The 26,830-nt window shown below is 46.8% G+C and overlaps 1 protein-coding gene across 3 annotated transcripts in view; it reads left to right on the plus strand.

Annotated features, from left to right (window-relative positions):
- The first annotated feature begins 8,189 nt into the window (after nucleotides 1-8,189).
- Nucleotides 8,190-26,830, plus strand: part of LSS (lanosterol synthase) — a 213,462-nt gene continuing 194,821 nt past the window's right edge. For 2 of the 3 annotated variants that reach the window (XM_029606733.1, XM_029606732.1), the window contains exon 1: nucleotides 8,191-8,412. Coding sequence is in view for 1 of the 3 variants with exons in the window: in XM_029606732.1 (XP_029462592.1) it covers nucleotides 8,399-8,412 (14 nt within the window). In the remaining 2 variants the exon portion in view is untranslated. Of the gene's footprint in view, nucleotides 8,413-26,830 lie in introns of all 3 variants that reach the window. The other variant, XR_003857491.1, reaches the window with a different exon arrangement.

Consider the following 26,830-nt stretch of genomic DNA (forward strand, 5'->3'; position numbering starts at 1 on the left):
AGAGGCCAGGGCATCGATCCCCTGGGACTGCGGGTCCCGTCTGCGGCTGAAGTATCTGGGTACTTGAGCGTTGGATCTGCTTGCCAGAAGGTCCATGTTTGGGATCCCCCACCGATTCACTATCATTTGGAAGGCTGTGGATGACAGTTTCCATTCTCCTGGATTTAGACTTTCTCTGCTGAGGAAGTCTGCCGCGATGTTGTCTTTCCCAGCAATGTGGACGGCCGAGATCTCCTGGAGATTTGCTTCCGCCCACGCCATCAGGAGGTCTATTTCTAGGGACACCTGTTGGCTTCTGGTTCCGCCCTGTCGGTTGATGTAGGCCACCGTCGTGGCATTGTCTGACATCACTCTGACCGCTTTGCCTCGAAGTCTGTGGGCAAACCGCAGGCAGGCTAATCTGGCTGCCCACGCTTCTAGGTGGTTGATGTTCCATCCCGCCTCTTCTGCGTTCCACTGCCCTTGGGCGGTCAGCTCTTCGCAGTGTGCTTCCCATCAGTGTAAGCTGGCATCTGTGGTGAGCAGGGTCCAGGTTGGGGAGGATAGGCTTGATCCCCGGCTCAGGTGGCTGTTCTGCAACCACCACCGTAGCTGGGTCCGGACGCTGCCCGGGAGTGGAAGGCGTACAGTGTAGTTCTGGGACCGTGGACTCCACCGCGTTAGAACTGAGTGCTGTAGAGGTCTCATGTGTGCTCGCGCCCATGGCACTACTTCCAGCATGGACGCCATCAGTCCGAGGACTTGCAGGTAATCCCATGCTGTCGGACGAGGAATGCTCAGCAAGGTCTGAAGCCGGCCCCGCAGCTTTGACCTCCTTACAGGGGTGAGGCTGACCTTGTCTTCCTTGGTGTCGAATTGGACTCCTAGGTATTCCAGCGACTGTGCGGGCTGCAGGGAGCTTTTGTTTATGTTGACCACCCATCCTAGGCTTTCCAGTAGTGCTATGACTCTGCTGGTTGCTTGGTGGCTTTCCTCCGGTGACTTCGCCCTGATCAGCTAATCGTCCAGGTAGGGATGAACGAGGATTCCCTCCTTCCTGAGTGTTGCCGCCACTATTACTATTACCTTGGTGAACGTCCGGAGTGCTATGGCTAACCCGAAGGGTAGTGCCCGGAACTGATAGTGACGATTCAGGACCTTGAAGCGTAGGAAGCGCTGGTGTTCCTGATGCATTGCGATGTGTAAGTAGGCCTCCGACAGATCCAGGGATGTGAGGAACTCTCCTGGTTGTATTGCCCGTATGACGGATCGTAAGGTTTACATGTGGAAGCGGGGAACCCTTAGGTGGCAGTTGACAGACTTGAGGTCCAGGATGGACCTGAATGTGCCCTCTTTCTTGGGTACGATGAAGTAAATGGAGTAATGTCCAGTATTCATTTCCCATATAAGCACCGGGGTTATGGCCTCGAGGGTCAGAATCCTGTTCAGTGTAGCTTCCACTGCCGCCCTCTTGAGGGGGTCATGGCAGGGATATTCCACGAATTTGTCGGGGGGAGTTCGAATGAAGTCCAGGTAGTACCCCTCCCGGATGATGGCCAGGACCCATTTGTCCGTAGTTATCTTGACCCATCTGCGGTAGAATAAGGCTAATCTGCCCCTATAGCATCTTCCCTTGGATGGGTCGGCTGATTCTCATTGCGGGGTGCGGCCGGAGCCTGCACCCGCACTGGTTCCTCTCTTGGTGTGCTTGTTCCAAAAGGACTGGTTCCTGCCCGTAGGGCGGGCTGCTCGATAGTTGCTTTTCAAAGGGTTGAAGCGCTGTGAGCTTCTGCCTCTGGCGGATCTGTGGAAGGGACGCTGGTTTCTCTTCGTCTTGTCTTCCGGCAGGCGCGGTAATGGGAGTCACCCCATTTGTTGGCCAGTTTCTCTATTTCGCTGCCGAAGAGGAGGGATCCTTTGAAGGGCATCTTTGTTAGACTCGTCTTGGAAGAGGCGTCCGCTGACCAATTTCGGAGCCAGAGCTGTCTTCTGGCTACCACAGTGGACGAGACTCCTCTGGCTGTTGTACGCACTAGATCGGAAGCCGCATCGGTGAGAAAGGACAGAGTTAATTCCATGTCCTCTCCCGGGGTGCTGTTCCTGGCTTGAGATAGGCAGGCACACGTCACCACGGTGCAGCAGGCCGCAATCTGAAGGGACAGAGCTGCAATCTTGAATGACTGCTTTAGCAAGGCTTCTAGGCGCCGCTCCTCCCTCCACTGGGATGGTAGTGCGCTTAGCGACCGCGCAGACCATGGCGTCCGCGCTAGGGCACGCCAGGAGTTCTTTGGTCACTGGGTCCAGGGGATACATGGCCGACAGTGCTCGACCCCCTTTGAATGAGGACTCTAGAGCATTCCACTCTAGGTCAATTAGCTGTTGTGCCACCTCTAAGAGAGGAAAATGGCGAGATGTCTGACGAAGGCCCTCCAGCAGGGGGTTCATTCTATGTTCCCGTGAGGGCCCTTTGCCCGGGATAGCGAGTTCCGTTAGACATTGGGATACTAGGTCCGGGAGCTCATCCTTTGTGAAGAAGCGTCTCATGGTTCGGTGTAGCTCTGTCCCTGGGGGGAGTTCCCCTTCTTCCAGGGGCTCAATTTCCTCTTCAGAGTGGTCTGGGTCCCCGTAGGCGGAACTTCTGGACGGTGTGGACCTGTGACTAGGCCTCAAGGGTCCTTGGGCATGAGGGTCCTCCGGAGGCTGGACCTCCCGGGGTTCAGTTTGCATCCTGACAAAGGCGTGAATCCCCTTGAACAGCTCCACCCAGGATATCGAAGCTGGGTCTAAGTTGAGGGGCGCCGGTTCTCTGGGGGTCCCCGAGTGCGGGGTGGACTCCCTGGGGCCTGCTAGGTCCGGGGTGCCCCCTGAAGAGCTAGCATTGGGCCCTGGCTGGGAACGGCCCTGACGATCTCCCAGGGCCTCCTCCAACTGTGCGCACAGGGCGTCTGCCTCCTCGCTCTGTGCGGCTCTGACGTGGCATGCTTGGCAGAGGCCTTGCGCTTTTATGCCCGACTCTGGAGGTGCCATGACTGTGGCCGCGTGAGCTCTTGTGCGCTTCAGTGCGCCTCATATGCGTGGAGATGTGCGCCTAGCCGCAGATATGCGCCTTGTTCCGTGCGCGCAACTTATGCGCGTGAGGTATTATGTGCGCCTACGTTTATGCACACAAGGGACTTGTGCACCTAGCTCAATTTGTGCGCTCGAGTTGAACGGCGAGGCGAGTCGGGTCAAGATGGCGACGGCGAACATGCGGGCAATATGGCGACCTCATCGGAGGGTCTCCACGTGGGTAGACCCTCGGGAACAGCCGGGGCCTAGCCCTGCTAGGGCGGATCAACCCGGCGGCACTGGCTCCGATTGGCGGCCTGTGCTCCTCTTCGATCCTCAGAGACCGTTTACATAGAAGATTTCTACCTTACCTTGTCTTCGGCGCTTCCCGGTTTCGTCCCGGGCGGTCTCTGCCTGCAGGGGCAAATACCTTCACCACCGCGCTCGAGGAATGCACCCGCTGCCTCTCAGCCGTGCCCGAAATCGGGGGCTAAGTCCCTGCTGAGATTCGGCCACCGGATCGAGGCTCACCTCTAAGGGACCACGAAAATCACCTCGGGAATCTCAACTGAGGGAGGGACCCGAGGGTATCACCGCAGGAGAGCGGGGCTAGTCTTCAGGTAAACTTTTCTTCTTAAATTTGGGTTTTTCCTTGAATTTTGGTTCTAACGCTCAGAGAGCATGCAGATAGTCCCTAACTGCTTTGGAGACAGAAAATACTGAGGAGCTGCACTTCCTGCAGGGGTATATGTACTAGGGGCTGACGTCAGATTGAAATCTGATCCGTCTCCAACTGCTACCAGGAGTACACTATACCCATTGGTCCTGAGTCCATCTGCTACACACTAGGACAGAGCTTTCCAAAGTGTGTGTCGCCTGCAGTGTGCCGGTGTGTCGCGCAAGCCCGGTGCACGTGACACACCGGCAAGTGGGAGCCAATGCGGCCGCCGGTGGACCTCATCCCACTGGCGGCTGAGCAGTGAAGTTTTGCTCGGCTGGGCTGGGCTGTGCCGAGGACGCACAGCAGGAAGATCGGAAGGGCCTGGTGAAGCTCACGTCACCACGGCCCGAAGAAAAAGTCACGTCTAAACGTGCAGGTGCTCCTCCTCCTTCCTGCCCACGCGGCCCCGGAAGACAAATGTTGCCGGAGCCGCACGGGCAGGAAGGAAGTGGAGCATCTGCCGCTTGCAGAAGAGGAGCAGCGGACTGAGAAGAGGAGGAGGAGGCCCGGTCGCAGGGTCCCCACCGTGGATTGGCACGCGAAGATCAGGGCCGCCGCTGCCACGGATCGGCTCGTGAAGATCAGAGCCGCTGCAGAGCCCATCCTGCAGCGACCCGTGAAGAGGAGGCCCAGAGGTAAGAGAGAGACTGAGGGCCCGTAGAATGTGGGTATGAGATGAGTTGAGAGATTGTGTGTCTGTGCGTGTATGAGATGAGTTGAGAGATTGTGTGCTTGTATGAGATGAGTTGAGAGATTGTGTGTCTGTGCGTGTATGAGATGAGTTGAGAGATTGTGTATGGGAGTGAGGACCTGAATGTTTGCAGAGACAGCATGTGAGAGCCTGTGTGTCTGTGAGAGAGACAGCATGTGACAGTGAGAGCCTGTGTGTATGAATGATTTTATGAGAGAGAGCATGTGACAGTGAGAGCCTGTGCTTGAGCAAGACAGCATGTGGGAGTGAGAGAGAGCCTGGGTGTGTGAGAGTCAGACAGCATGTGCAAGAGAGAGACTGTATGAATGATTGTATGAGAGAGAGCATGTGTGAGTGAGAGCCTGTGTGAGAGAGAGAGAGAGAGAAAGCATGTGAGAATGAGAACCTGACTGTATGAGGGAAGAAGATAGATGGAGAGAAAAGAAATAGAAAAAAAAAGACAATATGAAAGGAATTGGCAAAAAAATAAGAAAGGGGAGGTTGAACAAAAAAGCCTGTGACCAACCAATTAGAAAACTAAGATCAGACAGCAAAGGTAAAAGAAAAAAAAAATACTTTTTACCGATTGGCACATGTAATCTTTGGTAATGTGCAAGAGTAGCACTTTCTCTATGCGGATCTTACAATGTACGAGATCAACATGGAGGAAGTGGAAACCCACGGGGCCTGCACAGAGGAGGCAGCAGAATGGGCTTCAGTGCCAATAGCAGCAATCAGCGCCTCCCCAATAGCCCCGCGGCAGCAGTGACAGTGGCAGCAGAGGAATGAGAGAGGCTCCGAGGTTGCTGGCAAAAGAAAGAGAGGGGTCTGCCTTTCGTGTGTGCAAGTTGTATGAATGGGAGTCTGCCTGGGGGTGTATGTGTGTGAATGCATGGTTGCCTGCCTGAGGGTGTGTCTGTGTATGAGAATGTATGGGTGTCTTCCTGGGGTTTGTATGTGTGAGAATAGGTACCTGCCTGTGTGTGGTGTATGTGTGTGTGTGAGAATGAATTGGTGCCTGCCTGGGGTCTGTGTGTGTGAGAATGAATGTGTGCATGCCTGGGGGATAGTGAGTGAGTGGTGTGAAAATGAATGGGAGCCTGCCTGGGGGTCAGTTTCAGTGTGTGCGAATGACTGGGAGCTTGCCTGGGTGTGTGTGTTTGTGTGAGAATGATTGGGAACTTGCCTGGGTGTGTGTGTTTGTGTGTATGTGAGGGAGCCAGAGAGTGTGAGAGCATGAGTGTGTATGAGAAAATCCAGGGGAGTAAGAGTTTGTGTGGGGGGGGTGTGTGGAGGGGGAGAGAGTGTCTTAGAGCCTGAGAGTGTGTCAGTGTCTGTGAGAGCGAGAGGTTATGGTGGGTATAAGAGCATGAATGTGTATGTATGTGACAGTGTATGCGTGAGAGAGAATGGACATGTGAGTATGTGTGAGAGAGAGAGGATAACCTCTTAATCCTCGACAATATCAGGGTGACTGGAAATCAAGAGCTCCCACGTATGGACAGCAGGGGCTTTTTAAAATCCTTATTAGTTTTAATTATTGGGTGTTATTTGATATATGTGCTGTTTTGAAATATTTTATTGGTGTTTGGGAAATTGTAAAAAATGTATATGATTTTAATTAATAGAAATTCTATTTATCAGTAGTTTTAAAATATTCTTTTATTAGTATGGTTTTACTATTATAACTGATGCTTTATGTTTCTTGATTTTATTTGTCTTATGAGGAATGGTGGTTCTGGTTTTCCATTGGTAATACACAGAGTCTGGTTAGTTTTTGTCTAATTTGTGCTCCTTTATTTTGTATTCTGTATTTGGTGAGGGTCTGTCTCTGCTCCTTGTGTGTGTGACCATGGTGAGAGATTCTGCTAGCAATAGGGATCTATGGCAATCTGGTTTGTTTTGTTTCCTCAGTAGGTGGTGTATTGGTATTCTAGGACCCAGTGTAATATTTACCCTTGCTTTTTCACAGGTAGGGTTATTGTTGTTTGAGTCCTTGGTGTTATTTCTGTTGTGTTACAATGGGATTGCAGTTTAGATTTTGAGTGTCTTTTTTGCGAGGTTTTGTATTAGTTCACAATATGCCTGGCAGTGGAAGTTGTTTGTGCTGCTGTTACTGTGAGGTGACACCAGAATTTGAAAATATCTTTTAGTATGATGAGCTGTAAGGGAAACATCCAAGCTCCATTGTTTGGGGGAATTTCAGTGGATGCACAGAGTTACAGAACTGGAGGTGCAGGATTTATATTGACATTCTGTCCCTTCCTATAAATTCCAGACTTCACTCTCATAGCCATATAGAATTTGTTGAATGACGCTATCAAATAATTTTATAGTGTGAAACTGGCCAGCTTTTTAAAATTACGCAGAAGACCCTTTGGACTTTCTTATGAACACCAAATATTCAAAAGCTGTGATCATCCCATCAAGCTCATATATCTCATTAAAGAGGTAAATTGAATAACACAATAACTTTGTTTTATTATTGTTATTCATAAATTATAACAATAACATTAATCTTGGAATATTATATATTTTTAATATAAATGAAAGGTTTTCACAAGATAGGTTGTGTCGTGAATCATTTTATTATGTATATATTTAAGGAAACATACATAGATTGTCGAAATACATTTTGTTCATTTAACCTTTAACCTCTGGTTTGCTAGTAGACTGAATTACTGTGTCCCGAAATTATGTTTGTCTAAAAAGTGTGTCACCAACATGAAAAGTTTGGAAAGCTCTGCACTAAGAAATAAAAGATACCAGCCCCTCACACTCATTCCCCCCTCCGAGCACATCCCTGGCCCCCACACACTCACTCATTTCCCTCTCCCCACCCCCCTCGGAGCACATCCCTGGCCCCCACACACTCACTCATTCCCCTCTCCCCCCCCCCCCCCCCAAGCACATCCCTGGCCCCCACACACTCACTCCCCTCTCCCCACCCACCTCAGAGCACATCTCTGGCCCCCACACACTCACTCATTCCCCTCTCCCCACCCCCTCCAAGCACATCTCTGGTCCCCACACTTTCATTCATTCCCCCCTCCCCTCCCCTCCCCTCCCCTCCCCTCCCCTCCAAGCACATCTCTGGCCCCCCACACTCTCATTCATTCCCCTCGCCCCACCCCCTCCCCTCCAAGCACATCTCTGGCCCCCCACACTCTCATTCATTCCCCTCTCAGCACATCTCTGGCCCCCCACACTCTCATTCCCCCCTCCCAACATACTAATTCCTCCCCTCCTGATACTGGCTGTAGCTGCATAGTCTGAAGATTCCTTTGCTGTTGCCCTCCAATGCCCTGCTGCTGGCCTTCCCGTTCCAGGTCTGCCAACAAAAATGTGCTCCTGAGGTATCCATCAACAAGGCTTGCAGCTCACTATTTGAATCCTGCTCTGATTGGCTTACTGCTGCAATATAGGGATAGGGTGTGCCTGCTATGGACAGGCTTCATCGCAGCAGCAGCCAATCACTGTAACATCAGAGCACAAGTCCCGCCCAACAAGCCCAAAAAAACCGCGACTGGCAGAAAAAATAGCCCAATTAAAAGCAACTAGCGAATCGGAAAAATAAACGCGAATGACTAGGAAAAGAAGCCCAATCTCGCGGTAAATAAGCTAGGTTGGCAACACTGTAAAAATTTCTTCCTGCTTTTCGGTTAAGCGCAGCAAAGACGTCGACTCCGCCTCTTTGTGTGCTCATTGGATATTGATGTCTGCCCACTGTGACGTAGAGATCGCATGATTGCCAGCTGCTGTTTGGGATGACTTCGTCGTACGGAGTTACGTTCTTTTTATGCACAGAAGTGGGTCCGGAGAGGAACTACCAATTCCAGAATCCAGTGCGTGGGAGGTTGTACCTCTTCTGGGAGGGAAGGATTTAAAAAGAATTGTAGGCGGATGTTACCGTGTTTAGTTGTGTTGCACGTCACTCTGAGGATATTTGCACCCAAGATATGGCAGAGGGAACGTGAGTACTCCGCTGCTCTAACCCCATTGTGCGAGCTGTGAATGGGAAATGTGATGTCTTTCTGTCTCTTGCATTAGAGCTGTCACCTACTTGAGCTAACAGTCCTCGTTGTCTTATTGAACCTTTAAACCTGTGTTCCATTACTCAGTTATAATGCACCCTATTACATGTAGTCCCTACTGCACATTTCATTGTTCGCTGGCATCTGTTTTACTTTGTTGTGTTGCACCATGTAGGACAGTTCTCAAACCTCTCCAGGTGACCTCTAATACAGTCCTGTTTTCAGGATATCTACAATAAACATTCATGAGAATGTAGTATATATTGGTTGTTTAATATATGCAAGCTTATCATTCATATGTATAGGCTAAAACCTATATGCCTTCAAAATAGGGTTAAAAGCCACCACCATATAGCAATGCCATATCTGTAAGTAGAGACTGAGCAAGTCCAAGGGTAGGCAACTTCCAGTTCTCATGGACATCTGTCAGCTCAGGTTGTCAGGAAATCTTTAATGAATATCCATATGGTAACTTTCCATACTGCCTCAATTGTATGCAGCTCTATGTGCTGCTCTTAGGCTCTGCTTCGATGCACCTGTTTGTACCTTTAGGCTTGTTCTTTGGGACATGTGGTTCTCAATCGCAGTAGGGAAAGTCTCCAGGTGTGTGATAGAAAAGAGAGGACAATACAAATATTCAAATATCTCCTGGTACAAAGTTTGAAAAGTAGACTTGTTGTAATGAAGGGAAACGTTGATAGATGTATGGAACTGCCTTCCAAAAAAGGTGTTAGGAGTAAAACCATTATTAGAATTCATGGGCCAAACACAGAAGATCCTTAGCAAAGGTAAAACTGGAGATCAAGTGTGGTGTAATGACAGATTGTATTGGTCTGGCAATCTCTATCTTTATTTTCTTTTATTTAGTCTGTATTTCACAATACCCTGTGTGTCTATGAGTAAAAGTGTTCCTCTGATGTTAATTGGGTGTGGGTGTGTGGAAATGTGTGGGGACGTGTGTATGTACTGTTCTGTGGCTTAAAAATCATATAGCTTATTAGACTGAAAGAACAGCAGATTGTCCCCTCAAGTCTCACCTTTGATTAATAAACTGACCGGTATGTTATTTTTGCTTGTTTCAAGATGTAGTCTCCTGCCTGCTCCACTAGACAACTGTAGCCAATTCTGCAACATAGTGAAAACATTTTCTTTTTCACAATTTGACTTTTTTGACTCATATTCTCACTGACTTTCCACTGAGACTGTTCTTTTGAGTTAAAAATGATAGCATAACCCCTATATGTTATGCTATCATCCTTTCTCTCCTGCCATTTACATCTAAACTACTTGACTGTGCTGTCTACCTTCATTGTCTTGACTTTCTTGAATCACAAACATAAGAATATAAGATATGCTATACTGGGCCAGATCAAGGGTCCATCAAGTCCAGTATCCTGTTTTCAATAGTGGCCAATTTAAGTCACAAGTATCAGGCAGGATCCCAGTGGGCAGATAGATCCCAAACTGCTTATCCAAGAATAAGCAGTGGATTTCTGCAACTCTACCTTAATAATGGTTAATGGACTTTTCCTTCAGGAACTTGTCCAAACCTGTTCTAAACACAGCTACACTAATAGCTTTCACCACATTCTCTGGCAACAAATTCCAGAGCTTGAGCAAAAAAATAATTTTTCTCATATTAGTTTTAAATGTATTACCTAATAATTTCATTGGGTGTTCCCTAGTCTTTGCACTTTTCGAAAGAGTAAACAACTAATTCATTTTTACTCATTTCTTTCCACTCATCATTTTATAGACCTCTATCATATCTTGCCTCAGCCGTCTCTTCTCCAAGCTGAACAGCCTAACCTCTTCAGTCTTTCCTCATAGGGGAGCAGTTCCATCCCCTTTATCATTTTGGTCACCTTTCTCTGTACCTTCTCCATCGGAACTACTGTATTTTTCGCTCCATAAGACGCACCTGACCATAAGATGCACCTAGGATTCAGAGGGGGGAAATTTAAAAAAAAATGGTGTGCTAAACCGGCTCTGTTCATCTTATGGAGCAAATTAGGGGAGTGCATAATTTTTTTTTTTTTCCCATTTCGTTTTTGGGTCTGGGGAGGCCATTTCGGTCCACTCCCCAGATCAGAAAACTTTAATCATTCTCTTTCTGTGGGAAAAAAAATAAAATCCCAACCCTTTAAATTTAAACCCTCCTGACCCCCCCCCCCCCCCCCCCCCCAAAAGACCTGCCAAAAGTCCCTGGTGGTCCAGCGGGGGTCCGGGAGCAATCTCCTGCACTTGGGCTGTTGGCTGCCAGTAATCCAAATGGTGCCGATGGCCCTTTGCCCTTACTATGTCACAGGGGCTACCGGTGCCATTGGTCGGCCCCTGTCACATGGTAGGGCAAAGGGCCATCGGCGTCAATTCACATTTACCTATTCAAGTCCTTTCATGATTTAAAATCATGAGAGGTCTAGAACGGGTTAATGTGAATGATAATAGACTGGGGGCACTCCATGAAGTTAGCATGTGGCACATTTAAAACTAATCGGAGAAAGCTTTTTTTCCCTCAATGTACAATTAAACTCTGGAATTTGTTGCCAAAGGATGTGGTTAGTGTAGCTGGGTTTAAAAAAGGATTGGATAAGTTCTTGGAGGAGAAGTCCATTACCTGCTATTAATTAAGTTGACTTAGAAAATAACCACTGCTATTACTAGCAACAGTAGCCGGGAATAGTTTTTGGGTACTTACCAGGTTCTTATGGCCTGGATTGGCTACTGTTGGAAACAGGATGGTGGGCTTGATGAATCCTTGGTCTGACCCAGTATGGTATGTTCTTATTTTGTAGACCTTTATCTTATTCCCTCTCAGCTGTCTCTTCTCCAAGCTGAACAGCCCTAACCTCTTTAGCCTTTCCTCATAGGGGAGTCGTTCCATGTCATTTATCATTTTGATTGCCCTTCTCTGTACTTTCTCCAGTGCAATTATATCTTTTTTGAGATGCAGGGACCAGAATTGCACACACTATTCAAGATGCAGTCTTACCAAGGAATGATACAGCGGCTTTATGACAATCTAACTAAACGCCCCTCCAAGTTTTGGCATTATATTTATGCCTCTCTTCTTTATATTATTGCATTATCTACTTTATTCAGTTATGCTTCCTATATCTCCGGCTAACCTGGTCCTCCAAGTTAAAACATCCTTGTTATATGTAACTTTCGCCTCTTGTTAAATGGTTGATTATGTTATACCCCTTGTTACATGTAAACCGATCTGATATGAATGTTTTTCATGAAGGTCAGTATATAAAAATGTTAAATAAAATAAATACATCTCAGTTTTATTCGCCATTCCCTTCCTAATAATTCCTAACATTCTATTTGAATTTTTAATCTCCACAGCACACTGAGGTGACAATTTCAGTGTAATAACTATGATGCCCAGATCTTTTTCCTGGGTGATACCTTCTGATATGGAACCTAACATTGTGTAACTGTAGCATGGGTTATTTTTCCCTGTATGCATCACCTTGCACTTGTTCACATTTAAATTTAATCTACTATATGGATGCCCAATCTTCCAGTCTCGCAAGGTCCTCCTGTATTGGATAACAATCCACTTGTGATTTAACCACTCTGCATAATTTTGTGTAATCTGCACATTTGATCACCTCACTCATTCTGCTTTCCAGCTCATTTATAAATATATGAAAAAGCACCATTCAAAGTACAGATCCCTGAGGCACTTCACTGTTTACCTTTTTTCTACTGTGAAAACAGACCATTTAATCCTACTCTGATTCCTGTCTTTTAGCCAGTTTGCAAACCACAAAAGGACACTACTTCCTATCCCATGACTTTCTAATTTCCTTAGAAGCCTCACATGAGGGATATTATCATAGAAACATAGAAATGACGGCAGAAAAAGACCAAACAGCCCATCCAGTCTCCCTAGCAAGCTCCTACACTTATATTCCCATACTTATCTGTTTCACCGACCACCAAGTTCAGGGCCCTTGTTGGTTACTGTTTGATTTGAATTTCCTGCCACCCCCTGCCATTGATGCAGAGAGTAATATTGGAGTTGCATCAAAGGTAAATCATAAGGCTTAATGATTAAGGGTAGTAACTGCCGCATCAAGCAAGTTACCCCGATGCTTGTTTACCCAGACTGCACAGATCAATGCCTTGTTGGATGTTGTCTGAATGTAAATCCTGTCTGAATGTAAATCCTCATTTCCTCAAATGTCCCTCAACCACAACAAAACCGAAATACTTCACATTAACAACAAGACAAAAGACAGCAACTCAGCACCTGCAATAGATGACAGAATATCCTCCTCAGCCAGAGATCTCTGTGTACTCCTTGACAGTGAACTCAACATGAAGAATCATATAAGCTCAATAATAAAGGACGGATTCTTCAAACTGCAAATCCTCAAAAAATCAAACCACTTCTCTACGCCCAAGACTACAGAACAGTACTCCAAGCACTGCTATTCTCCAAACTCGACTATTGTAATGCCCTACTCCTGGACCTCCCATCCAAATTTCTCAGGCCACTACAACTGATCCAAAATTCAGCAGCAAGATCACTCTCAAACACCAAAAAATCTGACCACATCTCACCAATCCTCAAAAACCTGCACTGGCTACCCATCCCACAAAGAATTCAATACAAATGCTAACACTCATACACAAAGCACTATACACTGAAAATTTTGACTGGCTGAGGCCCTGCCTTTCACTTTCAATCCACCCAGAGAACACTCCGATTCACTAACACTGGACTCATTCCTACTCCATCACCAAGAATGGCCCACCTGACCTCAACAAGGGAATGATCCCTAACAGTAGCAGGTCGAACACTCTGGAACAGCCTACCACCTCAACTCAGGCTCAACCCCACAACCCAATCATTCAAAAAGAACCTAAAAACATGGCTCTTCCAAAAAGCATACCCAACTACCACTCACTACCCAACACATGAACACAGTCTCTCCCCCACACACCTCCCACCCTCCTTCCTCAACACCCACAACAGATCCGCATAACCACACATTACGATCAACCCCAAAAACCCATGCTGTCTTACTACACTCGATATTTATTTTATTTATTTAACGTCTCTTCTATACCGATATCCGTTCGCACATCGCATCGGTTCACAATAAACAAGAATTTTTGGGCGGGGCCCTTACATATAACATATAAATAGAAAAAATTAGAGAAAAAATACAATTAACTTTTGGGCGGAGCCCTTACATATAACCGAGATAAGATACATTAAACAGGGGGAGTGGACTAGGCCACACAAATAGCCATAAATCAATGAGATACAACAAAAACTATAACTATAAACATAGATGTCCATGTGCACAGTACAAAATCAGCGGACATAAGGCATTTTTAGTCATATATCGATGGATAAATTACAGAGGAGTTTTATGTAGTGGGGGGTGACATGGGGTAGGCTTGTTGAAAGAGCCAGGTTTTCAGTTTTTTTTTGAATGTGGGTGTATATGTCTCTAGGCGTATATCATGAGGCAGGGAGTTCCATATGGTGGGGCCGGCGAGAGAAAAAGCTCTGCTTATAGTGGAGGAGAGTTTAAAAGATTTGATGGGTTGGGCACGTAGGGTTCCTTGGAGGGCTGGGCGGGTGGGTCTATTGGAGGTGCGGGGGAGGAGGGGGGGGTTGATCCAATTGAGGTTGGAGTTTAGCAGACTTTTGTGTATGATGGAGAGTGCTTTATAAAGAATTTGTGAGTGTATTGGGAGCCAGTGTAGTTCGATAAGTGTGGGAGTGATATGGTCTCTTTTTTTTGTATTTGACAGTATCCGAGTGGCGGCATTTTGTAATAGTTGTAAAGGCTTGGTGTGTGTTGTGGGGATGCCAAGAAAGAGCGCGTTACAGTAGTCTATTTTAGACAAAATAATAGACTGGAGAACTGTACGGAAATCAGAGAAGTGTAGCAGAGGTCTGAGTTTTTTTTATCATTTGTAGCTTAAAATAGCACTCCTTTATGATGGATTTAATGAAAGGTTTAAAGGTGAGATGATTATCAATAAGGACACCTAAGTTGCGAGTGTGCGAGGGGAAGGTGGTGGATGAGTATGCAAGTGGGATGTCTGGGAGCGGTTGCCTATTAGATATGATTAATAGTTCGGTCTTGTTAGGATTTAGAGCTAGGTACATGTCATTTAGGAGTTGGTTGATGGAGGAAAGGCAGGATTCCCAGTTTTGTAGAGCAGTTTGGATAGAGTCAGAGAAAGGGAAAATGAGTTGTACAACATCAGCATAAATGAAATGCTTGATGTGAAGGTTAGTGAGAAGCGTGGTAAGGGGAATCATGTATATATTAAAGAGGGTAGAGGAGAGGGAAGAACCTTGGGGCACACCTTGGGGAAGACTGATGGGATCAGATTCATTATTATCCACTAAGACGGTAAAAAAGCGATTTTGGAGTTACGATTGTATCCAGGCGAGGGCATTGCCAGTGATCCCAATACTCCTGAGGATGTTGAGGAGGACATCATGATTGACTGTGTCGAACGCAGCCCAGATGTCAAGCATGGCGATCAGATAAGAGGATCCCGAGTCGGTTCCTCTGAGTGTGTCGTGTAGGGAGAGCAGCAACGTTTCAGTACTTAAATGCTTCCTGAAACCATGTTGGGTGGCAGGAAGAATATTGTTTTGTTCAAGGTGATCGGAGAGGCGTGAGTTAACTAGTTTTTCAAGGACTTTAGCTAAGAGAGGTAGGTTGGAGACCGGTCTGTAATTAGACAAGGTGGCGGGGTCAAGATTGGGTTTTTTGAGTAGCGGTTTCACTACTGCTTGTTTGAGAAAGTTTTAACAATTTTCTCTATCTCTAATATGTATCAGAATGTCTCCCCACAGACCAACTGTTATGCATGCTACAAAGTCTCAATGCAATATGTTGTAAAGTTTAATCTTAAATGTCACAATGTTCCATTGTAAAACAAGAAACTTATGCTAATAGACTCCTCTGTTACACTGTAAACCGGTGTGATATGTCCGATGAACATTGGTATAGAAAAACAAATAAATAAAATAAATAAAATTCCCCTTGCCGTTGATACAGAGAGCAATGCTGTATATGCATTCAAAGTGAAGTATCAGGCTTAATTGGTTTAGGGTAGTAACAGCCACAATAAGCAAGCTACCCTCACGCTTATTTGTTTACCCAGACTGTGTAGTTCAGTCCTTGTTGGTTGCTGTCTGAATGCAAATCCTCTTTTCCTCATTTCCCCTTGTCGTTGATACAGAGAGCAATGTTGGAGTTGCACTAACCGTGGGAAGGCTTATTGAGTAAGGGTAGTAATCAACAGGTAGTAGCCATCACCATTTCAGCAAGGCACCCCCTTGACTCTTCTCTTCATTCCCATCCTCTAGCCTTTGTGGATCCACAGTGTTTATCCTATGCCCCTTTGAATTCCTTCAGTTTTAGTCTTCACCACTTCCTCCGGAAGGGCATTCTAGGCATCTACCACCCTCTCCATGAAGAAATACTTCCTGATATTGGTTCTTCCTCCCTGGAGTTTCAAATCGTGACCCCTAGTTCTACTGATTTTTTTTTTTTTTCCAACGGAAAATGTTTGTGTTGACCATGGATCATTAAAACCTTTCAAGTATCAAAGTCTGTATCATATCACCCCTGCTCCTTCTCTCCTCCAGGGTATACATATTTAAGTTCTTCAATCTCTCCTCATAAGTCATTTTATGTAGACCCTCCACTTTTTTGGTCTCCCTTCTCTGGACCACCTCCATCCTGTCTCTGTCCCTTTGGAGATATGGTCTCCAGAACTGAACACAGTACTCCAGGTGAGGCCTCACCAAGGCCTGTACAAGAGGATCATCACTTCCTTTCTCGTACTAGATATTCCTCTCTCTATGCAGCCCAGCATTCTTCTGGCTTTAGCTATCGTCTTGTCACGTTGATTCACCAGCTTCAGATCATTAGACACTATCACCCCAAGGTCTCTCTCCTGCTCCAGCACACCAGCCCTTCACCCCCCATCGAATACATTTCTTTCAAATTTTCACACCCCATATGCATGACTCTGTACTTCTTGGCATTGAATCTTAGCTGTCATATCTTTGACCACTCTTCCAGCTTCCTTAAATCCCATCTCATTCTCTCCACTCCTTCTGGCATGTCCACTCTGTTGCAGATCTTAGTATCATCCACAAAAAGACAAACCTTACCTTCTATCCCGTCCGCAATGTTCACAAAGATATTGAACAGGACCGGTCCCAACACCAATCCTTGCGGCACTCCACTTAACACTGCTTTCTCTTCAGAGTAAGTTCCATTTACCATCACACATTGTCTTCTATCCGTCAACCATTTTGCAATCCAGGACACCACCTTGGCACTCACTCCTAAGCTTCTCATTTTATTCACAAGCATCCTGTGCGGGACTATATCATAAGCGTTGCTGAAATCCAAGTAGATGACATTGAGCTCTCTTGATCCAATTCCCTAGTCACCCAATCAAAAAAGTCAATCAGATTTGTCGTCTGGGGGTGCTCTTGCGCAGTGACAAAGATGGCTGCCTAATCCCGAGGCTCTGTCAGATTCCACTCATAGCAACTGAAAACCCACTCTGATTTCTGCTAATCTTCGTGTAGGACATAAATTAATTATTCTGGATGATGTCTACTCCTAAAGCGGGGAAGATAGAAGCCACTTTCGTGGCGGCATCAGACTCAAAATGGGCAAAGCAAGATCCGCCCACACTGGGTGAAAATTTCTTCATAAAAAATATGGCATCGGCGGACCTAGTTCTTATTAAGCTGAAACAATTAAAAGACATGATACAACATAATATTGAGATTACAACGGCGATTCATGGAGATCTACAAACCATGGCTCAACAAATAACAAGTTTCCAAAGTTGGCTCTAAGACATGGAATCGCAGACCTCGTCCCTTCTTTTATCTACTGCGACATTGCCGTGGATCAACTGGGACATGGAACAGCTACAACAAGAGGTGGAAGACCTCTTTAACCGCAGTCGTCAGAACAATTTGTGAGTACTTGGGATACCTGAGGGGGCAGAGGGCTCTGATGCGATCACATTCTTAGTCAACATGATCCCAACGTGTCTGCAGGTAAAATTTGACCACCCTTTCGAGAGAGAACTCACAGTGTTCCATCTAGGCCTCTATGCAACTCGAAATACCCTCAACCTCTTATTTTTAAAGTGCTGCGTTATCCCCAAGCTCTCGTCATCCTAACAGCAGCGAAACATAAATCGCTGATACAATATCAAGGGAATACAATTTTATTTATTTATTTAGACATTTTTATATACCGACATCATATCGGTTTACAGATAACTTTAAACAGTGACAGCCTAGCTGTCAAATAGGCAATGCCTTTACAAGGAACATATATCACCCCAGACTTTGCTAAAGCCACAAAATTAAGAGAATATTTTACTTATAGGCACATGGACTACTTTTGCTTTTATTGGACCTCCACTGTTGAAATGCCCTAACTCACCTGTTTTATTAAGTATCTTTTGAAGATACCTCCTTCCGAACCATGTGCTGCTGAGTGACTGTCTGCTTTCCCCATTGTTCTGTGTCCTTTCTAAAGGTTAGTGCAGCAGCCTGGTTCCATCCTGGTTAAGGTGGAACCTGTCCCTTTAGAAAATACTTTCTCTTCCCCTAAAAGGTTCCCCAGTTCCTTACAAAACTGAGTCCCTGTTCCCTGCACTATCATTTCAACCATGCATTGAGACTCTGGAGTAATATAGACACCCAGGACATCCGCTTCTCCCACGCCCACCCTTTCACAAAGCATTGCAATGAACACAGAGTGCGATCAAACAGGCCGCAATTTTATTACAAAGAACAACCAGGAGCCCGAGCCACGCACCAGAAACAACCAACTAAGCATGACCATCTGGCACAGACCAGCAAGAAGGGCACCTCTAGCCCACGAACCTGTTGATTGGCATCACTGACAATAAAGATACCCATGACCTCCGCCACATTCCAGCAAGGAGTCATGCAAGTAGACCCCCTCCACTAACCAGCAATGAGCCGAATGTGGTACAACTGCACCCAGTTGTTCCCACAGGAATTCCTGACATGACCACCATCAAGTCAGTCAGCCGTTAAACTTCAGGCTGAAGCCCCAGTCGGCTTGGGCTATCCGCCACAGGCACAGGTACCCACTACCTGTGACCCCAAAGATGTGGCCAGGATCACTATGAATGATAGTTTCCAAAGCCTCCTGAAAGGAAATTAAAAAAAAAAAAAAAAAAGTCCAGTCCAATGAAGGACAAATGGACTCCATCGGCCCGAAATAAACTCTCACCTAGGTCCCAGGACCAGTCATGCCTAATGTGGTAGCCCCCCATGGCGACCAGCCAAGAACCAATCTGTTGATTGGCCTTAACTTGGCATCTACGCCATATTTTCTTACTGAACTCAGCAGGCCTTGGAACTATATCAGGCAAACAAATTGATGCACCTGGTAACAAATCAAATCCTTTCTGACCATAATGATAATCCTTTCTGACCATAATGATAAACTTACGGCCAGACATCTTACCCCAGTGGTTACCCCCAAGATGAATAATTACAACATGTGGTTGTCCAAAACTGACAAATCCATGAGGCAAACAAGGAATCAGCTCGTCCCAGTGTATACCCATATGACCCATCCAAAAAACAGTAACCCCATACCACCCCAAATTCAACTGTGTTCCATGTGGGCAGGCCCAGGACGAACATACTCCCACGAAGATATCAGATTTCCACCACCCAATTCTTTGTATTATACCCCCTAATAAACCCAAGGAAGCCGCAGCCATTGCGGCTCCAATGCAAAAAGAATGAGTCCCGAACTGACTGACGTCCAGCCCGAGTGCAGTCAATCCTGAACGTAAATTGGTACTTGGTCTAGTGCCGTAAATCACAGCGAACCAAAAAAAACAAGATCCCCCCCACCCCCCACCACCACAGAGCGAACTCACCTAAACGCAATGGAATTATCCACCGGACACGTCCGCAAACTGGGACCTGCTCTGAGGACCACCAATGCGCCCCTACCCTCCTGATCCGTTTTCGATCTAGGAATGAAGATAATCATGGCATCACGAATCAGAGTAACGTGCTGTGATAACAGGCCAGAAGACTAATCTCCTTTAGTCGCCTTGGCAACAAGCTCACTATAATACGGAAAGCACCGAAAAAAGTGAGTACAAATGCCAGGCGGAACAGGCAACGCTCATATTCAGAATCATAAATACTTGATAACACATCCCATAACTGAAGCAAAATGTCACGGATAATGGTTAACCATCCATCTGATTCCCGCACTACTTCCCGGGACCAACCCAATAACAGGCGATGAACCAAAAATCTACCCATGGGAAACCCCATTCAATGGTCCGCATAAAAAAGGAGAAACCAGACAATTGCTGGGAAACCGCAGCCTTCAACATCCTGTTCATCTTTGCTTGCTCGATAAACTGCAAAAGATATAAGTCCAGAACAGGCCCCACCGCCACCCCAAGGTAGCAAGGAATGACACCACCTTGTCTGCTCCCTTCACATAGTTGGTTCAAGTGGAAGGAGCTAGGGATGTCCCGAGCAGCTTCCATGCTTCCGGGAACCAAAATTCCATAGGAAAGGCAGTACTGATGCTCTGCCCTGATCCGTCTCCAGAGCAAGCTTCCAAAACAAGGCCCACTTGCAATGAGAGAGAGAATCAGCCAAAACATTAGATACTCCCAGGCACATGATGAGCCCAAACAGTAATATTCAGTACCAGACAATGCAGCAAAAATTCTCGCAACAAATCAGAAGCCAACATACATTTCGAAGACCACTTATTAATGACCTCCACAACATCTAGGTTGTCGTACCAAAATACTGCTTTCCTGTCGCGTAGATGTGATCCCCACATAAAGACCGAAATTACGATTGGGAACAATTCCAAGAAGGTGATGTTTTTGGTAACTCCAGACTATTTCCAATCCTCTGGCCACTGAGGCAGGCACCAGGCTCCCTGAGAGTATGCCCCAAAACCTGTCAAGCCTGCAGCATCAGTTAATAGCTCCAGTTCATGGTTGGATCGGGATTCCAATTGCCATAACTGACAACCATTGCAGTCAGACATAAACCACTCAAACTCACAAATCCTCTCGCATCCGCTGCATAATCCGTATGCGATGATTGCTCCTCTTTGACACCAGCCATAGCGAAGGACAGCCTGCGTAGGAAAGCCCAACCCATTGAAATCACATGACATGCAAAATTCAGGCTACCCATTAAGGAGTGCATTGGTGCAAGGTCAATTTTCTGCAAAGTAGTGCCCTACATACCATAACCCTCAAGCTCTCAACCTTCTCAATAGGCAAATATGAGATCATTTCCACTGACTCTATCTCAATTTCCAGAAATTCTAAACAAGTGCAAGGCCCTTCCGTCTTGCCTTCTGCAATAGGAATGCCAAACTCAGTGGCAATATCATGAAAGCACTTTAATGCCTCAGCGCAGGCCTGTTAAGACTCCTTCCCAACAAACAGAAAGTTGTCCAAGTAGTGGACAACATTCTGTGTTCCCGCCTTCTCAGAAACTACCCAATGGACAAATGTACTAAATGCCTCAAGTACGCACAGGCAATATAGAACACCCCATAGGCAAACATTTGTCGAAATAAAATTCATCATCGAAACAGAAACCCAACAACGGAAAACTCTGGGTGAACAGGCAATAGCCAGAAGGCAGACTCGATGTCCACCTTAGCCATTAAAGCTCCCCTGCCACAGCGCCGAACCTTCTGTACTGCCGAATCAAAGGAAGCATATCTGACATTACACAGGTCACATGGAATAAAATCATTAACTGAATTGCCTTCTGGGAATTTTATTTATTTATTTATTTATTTAACAACTTTTTAATATACCGACGTTCGTATGGCACATCACGCCGGTTTACAAGTAACTCAAGTAAAGGAGGAAATTACAATGAACAGGGGGTAAGGGATGGGAGCAGGCCAGAAGAAGGAGAGGGCTGAAGGGAGACAGGAGAAGAGAGAGAAATGATAGGTAGCATGAAAAAACAGCCGTCAAAATAGAAAGGAACTTATTTACAAAAAATCTATATACAATAGTTGCAACTAAAATAATTTTGATAATCTCTGTTTAACTGAACAAATTTGTGAAATTGCAGAACGATACTATAAGGGAAAGCGGGGGATGGCAATGAGGTATTGCCTTAGGATAGGGGAGGGTAGGCAGGGGGGGAGAGGGGAGACTATGGCTAGGAGAGAGGGACTAGGTTGGTGTGTCTAGGTTTGATTGGTTTCAGGATAGGCCTTTCTGAAAAGCCAAGTTTTTATGCCTTTTTTGAAGGTGGCCAGGCAGGGTTCAAGGCGGAGAAAGGTGGGGAGGGAGTTCCAGAGTGTAGGGCCCGCTATGGTAAATGCCCTTTCTCTCGTGGAGGTGAGATGAGCGATTTTAAGGGAGGGAGTATGTAGGGTACCTGTGTGGGAGGATCTGGTGGGACGGTTAGTTTTACGGAAATGCGGCGGGTCCTTGAGCCAAGGGTTGGTTTTGTGGAGCAGATTGTGAAGGATGGTAAGGGTTTTATACTGTATACGGAAGGAGATAGGTAGCCAGTGGAGGTCTTTAAGTATAGGGGTGATGTGGTCTCTTTTTCGGGTGTTCGTTAAAATTCTCGCCATGGCGTTTTGTAGGATTTGTAGGGGTTTGATGGTCGACTCTGGAAGGCCAAGGAGGAGGGAATTGCAGTAATCCACTTTGGAGAGGATGGTGGTCTGCAAGACTAGACAGAAATCTTGTGTGTGGAGAAGTGGTTTAAGCTTTTTCATGATGTGGAGTTTGTAAAAGCCCCCCTTTAGAAGGGATTTAATATGAGCTTTGAAACTGAGGCGCTGATCTAGTTTGATACCGAGGTCTCTAACAGTCAGAGATGAATCGGGGGGTGAGGATATGTTATTAGGGGGTGAGAGTTCAGGTTGATTAGTTATGAGTATCTCAGTTTTAGAAGCATTAAGGGCAAGGTGGAGGTTGGAAAGTAGTGAATTGATAGATGTAAGATAGGAGTCCCAGAGTTGTAAGGTTTCTTTTAGTGTATTTTGTATGGGTATGAGGATTTGAACGTCGTCGGCGTATAGGAAAAAGTTCAATCCTAGGTTGGAGAGCAGGTGGCACAGGGGCAGTATATAAATATTGAAAAGGATAGAAGAGAGTGAGGACCCCTGGGGAACTCCTTGTGTGAGAGAGATGCGGGAGGATTCAGCTTTGTCAATTTTTACTATGTATTCTCTGTGGGAGAGGTAGGAGGAGAACCAAGATAATGCAGTGCCTGTGATACCTATTTCGGCTAGAAGGGAAAGAAGGATTTGGTGATTGACTGTGTCAAATGCAGCTGAAATATCAAGAATGGCGAGGAGAAAAGAGGTCCCTTGGTCCATGCCTATGAGGATGGTGTTGGTGATTGCTAACAGAAGATTTTCAGTGTTGCGCTCCTTACGGAATCCAAATTGGGATGGATGTAAAATGTGGTGGTCTTCGAGGAAGTCAGATACTTGAGAATTGACTACCTTCTCGAGTACTTTGGCAATAAGAGGCAGGTTGGAAATAGGCCGATAGTTTGCTGGGTCAGAAGGGTTGAGGGTGGGTCTTTTGAGGAGGGGTTTGACGACTGCTAATTTGAGTGGGTCTGGGACTTTGCCAGATGACAACGAGCAATTTATTATGTCAGCTAGGGATTTACCAATGGAGGTGGGGATGGAGAGAAGGGTTTTGGTGGGGATTGTGTCTGCTATGTGAGAAGCTGGTTTTATCTTTTTTAGGATAGACTCTATTTCCGAAGTGGATGTAAAGTCTAGGGATTTTAGTATAGGGCCACACAACCTTTCATGGAATGAAAGGTTGTGAGTCAAGCAAACTTTTCTTAGGCACCACTGACAAGAGAGTCAAGACCATCCCATCAAATGGAGGTTCCGCAAAAGGACTGGTGATCCTTCCTAGCTCAATCTCCACATGCAGCTTGTCCCTAACAACATGCATCAGCTTCTTAGTGGAGGGACAATTCCGCCCTCATCCAACCCTGACCAGCCCCAAAAAAGGAATCAGAAAACCAAACTTGAATCCACGAACCAAAATTAAAGCAATATCAGCCTTCAGCTACACCATCAGCCATGGTAATAAAGCAACAACTCTAATAGGTGTAGGAACCAGACCAAAGGATTCACTTAGAGGCACCCTTAGTGGCTGTCCCTCTGCTGGCTGCCTCCCCAGACCACTTAGGGTATTTGGTGACAGGATGACCGGCTCCGCAACCCGAGCATACGTGCCGGAATTTGCAGTCTGGAAAGTTGCGGGTGGAATGATTGAACTGCCAGTACATATCATGGAGTACAGTCCCGGCTCATCCTGCACCACCTGGCGTGAATGCTATACGAAATGGCCATCCTCTTGGTTCACTGATTATGCTATTCCCAGAAGCAAAAGAGACCTTGGAGTTCATCTGGGTCAACCACAGCCCCACATCCTGTGTGCCCCATGACATAAATTTGTTCTCCTCTATACGGTTCTGGAAATACTCATCGTAATTAAGCCACGACCACCCCTCATACACCTTACTAGCGGCCAATATGGTGTCAGCATAAGCCAGTAGGGGCCCATACTATGATGGATAATGATGCCTGACCAAACTAGCCAAACGCAAAAGTGATCTAATCAAATTAAGTACATTGCGCACAACCTTCGAGTACTGGGAAAGCACTCCATGCACCCTTTCTTCCTTTTCTCCCTCTATTTCCCCCTACGGCCCTCCAGCAGCTGAAAAATATCGATTATATTATGCTGCCTAATTTTCTTCTGGAGGGACCTAGGTGCATCTTCCTACAATTCGGGAAAAGTTAGATATGCCAGAGCCCCTCTGTCCCTTTCCTACCGCCCCTGCTGAAGGTACTAGAGAAGAGGAAGAATCAGAAGAGCTGGCCATAGCCCTTTCCTTTTTCCCTCTCGACTTATCTCTGCTCTTCACCTCTGAAGCACCAACCAACTTATATCCTACGTCTGCAGCAACCCCTACCACACCCTTGCCGGTAGATGAACCACCAACCGTAGACAAAGGACGGAAGGTGAGGTCAACAGATGGGGCGCATTAGATGCTGGAGATGCTGGGTCTTTCCGCCTTCCCTCATATTGAGAAGGACCAGGACTGTCAAAGGGCTCTCGGGACAGTTGTGCTTGTGAAAGAAAAGGAGCAGCCGGAACAGTCCCAAAGGACCCCGCCATCCCATGTAAACCAGCAAGACTCCAAGGAAAATCCAAGCCAGGTCCCCAACACACCAGGTAGCTCACACCAGACTGCCACGGACTCTGCACCGGAGAACCGGAAGCAGCTCCGCTAAACTCAAGGCAAGGAGGCCAGAAACCTGGTGAATTGCCCCAACCTCCCATGCACAGAGAAGAAAAACCTCTTTGTGGGCCAGGCCCCAGCCATGGTGCAGGAGTAACCCCCCCCCCCCCCCAGCAGAAGAGAATGGCCCCCAGTTATCCCAAGAAGCTTGAAAATTAGCGGGGATTCCCCCCCAGCTGCATCCCCAACCACCAGGAAAACCAGGCCCCATGGAGGGTCCAGTCCTTTCATCACCTGCAGAGGCCTCCCCCCGGGATGCTGAACCCCAATGGTGCCAGGCACACCCCACTCTAGGTGTGGATTAAGCCCGCCCCACTCAGGCCTGACACTACCCAGGCCCCCAGGAGCTGATACACCTCTGAGGCCAAAGCTCGCAACCCCCGCTCTGCCCACAGCAGCCTCCGATGCTTCAGCACCAGACAGCTCTTGCTGACTTACAGCTTTGGCTGCTGAAGCAGGCAGTGGAGACACGGGAGCATCGCGAGAAGAAACGAGAACAGGCCCGGAAACGCAAAGGGAATGCATGATGGAGCTCGAAATAGGCCCCCCTAACAGCATCGCACAAACTCTCCCGCACCGGTGGCCCGCGACTAAGCAGCGTGACCTCCCAAGGCACCCCAAATATGACCAGCTTCCACCGCAGGTGGCTCGAGCAGGCTCAGCTTGTGCCTCGCACCCTCTGCACAGAATTCTGCACCCGGCACGCTCACCACAGGCAAGCTGCTCAGGCCCGAGGGAGAATATACACCACTGCTGGACTCCACATCTGCTGACACCTTACGACCGCCCCGGGAGCCAACACCGGAATCACTTGCCTGCCGGCACTCGCCTCTGGAACCTCCTCTGATGCCATGGCAGCCTCCTCAGAATCCATCAACACCGGAAACTTCAATCACTGCACAAGACACCGCTGATGCAGCAGCCGGTCGTGACAACAGGTAAGTGAAACTCGCCCAGCCACGTACAGCTCCAAAGTTATCCAAACTCCACCCACTCCCGACCGACCTGGCCCCCTGGGAAACAATCAATTCCCAAAGCCCCAGTGGTTTGAATTCAAACCACACCATGTTCTAACAGACTGGAAAACCAGTCTGTTAGAACATAGAAATTCTCCCCCCCCCCCCCCCCCAACCAACCAGGCCTGCTGACGAAGCAGGCCTGGGATCATATTACTTAGGGCAGTCAGGTACAAGACCTGCCAGCCCTCCCATTCTGCCTTCCTTTGGGGCCTCCATGTAGAACAGGGAGCGTTTCAGAGAATGCTACCCTGGAGGTTCTGGATTTCAGCTTTCTACCTAACACCCTAATTTTGGCTTCCAGAACTTCCCTCCCATATTTTCCTATGTCATTGATGTACACACATACCATGACAGTTGGCTTCTCCCCAGCACTGGCTAATATATAAGTGATGTGTGAGCTCCACCACCTTCGCGCCAGGCAGGCATGTTACTAGGCGATCATCGCGCCCACCAGCCACCCAGTTATCTGCATTCCTAATAATTGAATTACTAACTATGTTAGTCGACTTAATCCTTTCCTCTTGGGCCATAGCCCTGGGAGAGACAACTTCTGTGCAAGAGGACATTGTATCACCTGGAGAATTGCTATCCTAAAGTGGGCAAACGTCTATGACACACAGGTGGGATATCCTTAGTAGTATGAGCCAGAAAAACTCTGTAGGCTGATTAGGCCAATTGGTCTTTATTTCCTGTCAGCGATTCATGTCTCTATGGTGTATGATACTGGCACTGTTTCAAGATTTCAGCTGTAGAAAGAGTGTATCCCTGAGCTTTGTTGTCCTATGGGAAGGTGACCTTGATTTTGGCTTAAACAGTTTGGATTATTTTATCAGGTACAGAAGATAGTATTACTCTATAGGATTGTAAGGGTTCTGCCAGTATGTTTCTCTGGCAACTCTTTGCTACCAGGTACCTTTCAGTAGTGTGCCACCTGCTGACCTGACTATG

Source organism: Rhinatrema bivittatum, chromosome 6, assembly GCF_901001135.1.
Source record: "Rhinatrema bivittatum chromosome 6, aRhiBiv1.1, whole genome shotgun sequence".
Taxonomy (NCBI): Eukaryota; Metazoa; Chordata; class Amphibia; order Gymnophiona; family Rhinatrematidae; genus Rhinatrema; species Rhinatrema bivittatum.